At 43.1% G+C, this 4,271-nt stretch overlaps 1 protein-coding gene across 1 annotated transcript in view; it reads right to left on the bottom strand.

The window, feature by feature from the left end:
- The window catches only part of kcnq3 (potassium voltage-gated channel, KQT-like subfamily, member 3), a 26,108-nt gene extending 22,349 nt beyond the window's left edge, over nucleotides 1–3,759 (bottom strand). The window contains exon 1 of the mRNA XM_031877177.1: nucleotides 1,919–3,759. Coding sequence (XP_031733037.1) covers nucleotides 1,919–1,944 — 26 coding nt within the window. The 5' untranslated portion in view covers nucleotides 1,945–3,759. The remainder of the gene's footprint in view (nucleotides 1–1,918) is intronic.
- Nucleotides 3,760–4,271: the final 512 nt, after the last annotated feature.

Below are 4,271 nucleotides of genomic sequence, written 5' to 3'. Positions count from 1 at the left end.
TCTCTCTCTCTCTCTCTCTCTCTCTCTCTCTCTCTCTCTCTCTCTCTCTCTCTCTCTCTCTCTCTCTCCCCATTAATCCACTTTATATCCATCTACCCAGCGGAGGCTCGGCCCTGCCGGGCTCCCCGGAGCTGATACCACCCCCGAGGATTCCTAACAACCAATTTGCCGGCGAGATTCAATAAAGGGAGTGCAGACGATGCAATTCTGACAGTTAATTTGCTCGGCGATATGCAAACAGCGCTTTGGCTGTGGGAAGAGAGGAAACAGCTGTGGGAAGAGGACAGCGGCGGCATGCGCGGCGTTAATGACTGCAGTCACAAGGACGAGATGAGAGACGGCGATCTTTATGAGAAGAAGTTTGGAAGCAGCGTCACACCGCGGTGACAGTCATGGGTGATAGCTTCAGTTTGATTCACCGGAGTGTGACGGAGGGTTTTAGGAGTGCAGAGGTGGAAGAACTCTCTACCACACATCAAACTACAGAAACAGCTAAATCAGTCACAGCAACAAACTACAGATTTTGGAGGAAGTTGTGTTTTAATGGTTAAATTATACAACATTTCTCAGAAAACCATATAAGGACTCTTAAGAATGGAGTCAGCTATTCTAATCCAATACACTTTTGTCATTCACAGCCCAGCCACACAACACGATTCCAGCCAATCAGCAGCAGGCGTTTGTGCTCATGCTCAGGACAGGAAAGTCCTTGGATGATTGAATATCAAAAACTGTTTCTCCAGAACCACCGACATCACCTTTGAGTCCAGAGAACCACGAAGCCTAACTTTACCTTAAGATCAAAAACTTAATTTAATGAGATAACAGCTGTAGGATGAAAACAACAGCTGTGATCTGAGCTCAAGTTTTTCCGTTCGTTGATGCATTCTGGGATACTTGGACACCCAAAGTCCACACACACACACACACACACACACACACACACACACACACACACACACACACACACACATTCCTGTACTTCTATCCTTGTGAAGACACTCATTTCCATTTTGCAACTAAATGCTGAAAACCAACCCCAACTCTAAACCTAAAAGTAACTCTATCATGGACCAGCCAAAATGTCCTCAATATCCAAAAGAGTCCTCACTCTGTAGTTGAAAACTTTTGGTCCTCGCTATGTAGCAAGTACAAGAACACACACACACACACACAGACACAAAGTCACGTCCTCAACCATCCTCAATGAAACAGGCGGGAACTCGGTTTGATCTTTGAGTCATGGCATTCCACGAGAACACAAGATCATCCTAAAGTAGCAGCAGATGATATCATCACATCATCGTCTCACTTCCTGTTCTTTACTATAAGCTACCGTCCTCCTCGTCCACGAAGAAGACGTCCTGCACACTGTGGACACCGCGAGCCCCTCAAAACCGGCCTTTAGCTTCATTAGTGATGACTTGACAGTTGGATTATTTACTGTTATGTATTAATTTACGGACAGAGTGCAGCCTTGTAAGCTCTGATGTGATGCTCATGAGTGACCCCGACGCCACCCCCCACTCTCAACAGGAGGTCAGATTTGTCTGCGTTTGCAGCGATGCCGACAGGAGAGCATGCTGGGAGTGATGGGGGGGACTCACGGTGCTGATCATGCAGAACCTTGTGTTTGACGAGGAATATCCTTAACCCTGCATGTTGTGTGTGTGTGTGTGTGTGTGTGTGCGGTTGGGGGTGTTCCACACATCAGCAGCGGGACAGCTGACAGCTACCTTGAAGTCCTGCATGCTGACAACTTAGTTCATGGAGAAGGGGTCAATTATTTCATGGTGTTGTTTGTATTGTGTATGAATGCATCTTTGTATTTTGTCTTTTAGAGACGGCCACATGAAGCAATTCAGTTTGGATTCAACATTTTGTATTTGGCAATTTAAGATCAATGCAATGTTCTTACATTTTTCTTGAAGATCCAACGAACATGGCTCTTTCCTCGAGCACACTGCTGTTTGTTCCTCGTGTGAAACGAAAAGTCAACGTGGATTTTATTTTTTGTCGTCACACAACTTCTCTACTTCAGTAACGGCACTAACGTAATTATTTTGACCAAAACCAGCTACTTTTTCTAAACCTCACTAAGTAGTTTTGTTGCTTAATCCTAAATGTGTTGTTTCCTGTGAAGACGGAAGTTTATTTTGAAAAGACTGTATTCATGTAAGGAGCAGCATGTTACCTGAGTTATTAGAGTACGAACCGTTGTATGAGGCCAAATATAACCTCATCAGTCCTCATCTTCAAACCACAAAGTCCCAAAGCTTCAACATGTAAGGGTAGATATTAAGAAACAAAATGCTGTTATATGCTGCTGTAAATAAACTAACATGTCGAGATAACAACACTCCAAACCCCAAAGATATTCATGCAGTTTAATATGATATAAAATAAGAAAAAAGCAGGAAATCTTCATATTTAAGAGGCTATTTTTTACATGAAAAATGATTCATTAATTATCAGAATAGTTGGTCATTATCTCCTTGTCTGTTAACATACTCTTATTTTTGATTCACACCAGCAGAAGGACTTCCGGAGCTGTTTATTTTCACTGGTGAAGTGTAAAGATATACATGATATATATGAGAGTTAATGTAAAAACATCAGTGAACACAGGTTTACTCTCCCTGACTGATGTCTGAACAGTACAAACAAAGTAATTAGTCCCACTAATCTCATTCATTAGAGTCGATTATCGAACATTTGTGAATTTGGGCATTGCAGCACAAAAAAACGCCACGGCTAGACAATCCACATTGGAGAGTTTAACCTGGTGGAGCTTCAGCAGCCGGTGGAGCAGCTTTCCCCGTCCTTGGAACGAGCCAATCAAAATGACTCGTGCGGTCCCACCGTGAAGTCATCTGTGGCCCCTCGGCCTCATGGGAGCAAACTCAGCGGTTGGAAGAGATCGATGAAGATCTGGTTTAATCTCTCCTTCTGTGTCTGCTCAATACAGATTGATGGTGATTCAGTGCTGTTCTCTGTGACGTCAACACAGACGTCACCGTTTGTTTTTAGCAGCAGAGTCAAGTTCTCACGCTGCTCTCGGTTTTGAGGAGACGTCGTGAGCTGATCGGTCAGATGAGGTCATTACATCATCGACAGGGAGGCTTGATTTTATTTAAGGAAGTCAGTCTCATTGAAGTGAAAAATGTATTTCATATCTCGAAAGACACAATATGTCTTCACTACTCCGATGGCAATGACGTTACAGTGAGGTATTCTGGGAAATTGAAGGAAAGCAGACACTCCAAAGATTTTAAAACACTTCACTGAAAAAAGGTTCTTGTAGGTTTTATAAATTATGGACTCTTTGAGTTTACCCTCATTAAGTCGATCAACACAACAAGCTAATGTTGTAAACTTCAGACGAAAACATCTCAGGTCGATCGACAGTCGTCGTAACTTTTCCCCGTTTCCTCCTCAGAGCAAACTGACGCACTTGGATGACCTCATCTTTGAGGAGTTAAGGACCAAATCTCAAATCCTGAGTGCTAATTATCTTAGATTTCCTGAGCGTGTAATTAGGGTCATTCCAAAGGAAATGAGGTTCAGCAACGCCTCTCTGCTCCGTCGCTAATGGACGGAAAGATGAGTGGAAGACAAATATGGCTGCCACAGTCACACTTCAGCCAAATCACAATGTTTGTGAACCGAAGCAGAACGAGATTAGGTGAGATAGGAGAAGAAGGGCAGAGGAGGGAAGAAGGGATAGAAAGAACGGCAAGCCATGAAAAGAAGGAATAAAAGGAAAAGGAAAGGAAGAATGATGAATGAACAAAAATGAATAAGAGAAAGAGAGAAGGCCTGAAGGGAAGAAGGAAGCACAGTTAAGGTGAAGGAAAGGAATGAGGGCAGAATTTCAGGAAAAGGAAAGATGGGAAAAAAGGATGTGGACCACTGTTGAAGGATAGAAGGAAAGAAAGAAATAAAAAACAAGTGCCAAAAGAAAAGAGGAAAGGAAGAAGGATGAATGAAAGGACGATAGAAAGAAAGGAGAAAAAGGACAGAAACGCCAAAAGAAAGAGGAAAAGGAGACAGAAGAGGAGGAGAGGAAGAAGTGTGGAAGGAAAAAAGGACAGAAAAGGAAATGGGGGGGGATTTAACAACAGCGAATATTATTATTATTATTATTAGATATTTTATTATTATATGTCTGTGGCAGGCGGCAACCTCCGGTTCTGTTGAGTGAAGCCGATGCGGACGTGTCTAAAAGCTGCATTCTCTCTAGTGACCACCAGGGGGCGACTCCTCTGGTT

This window comes from Anarrhichthys ocellatus, unplaced genomic scaffold (genome assembly GCF_004355925.1).
Source record: "Anarrhichthys ocellatus isolate YVR2014 unplaced genomic scaffold, GSC_Weel_1.0 scaffold128, whole genome shotgun sequence".
NCBI lineage: Eukaryota > Metazoa > Chordata > Actinopteri > Perciformes > Anarhichadidae > Anarrhichthys > Anarrhichthys ocellatus.
The sequence above is the reverse complement of the archived record's forward strand: the minus strand, read 5'-3'. Positions and strand labels throughout refer to the sequence as shown.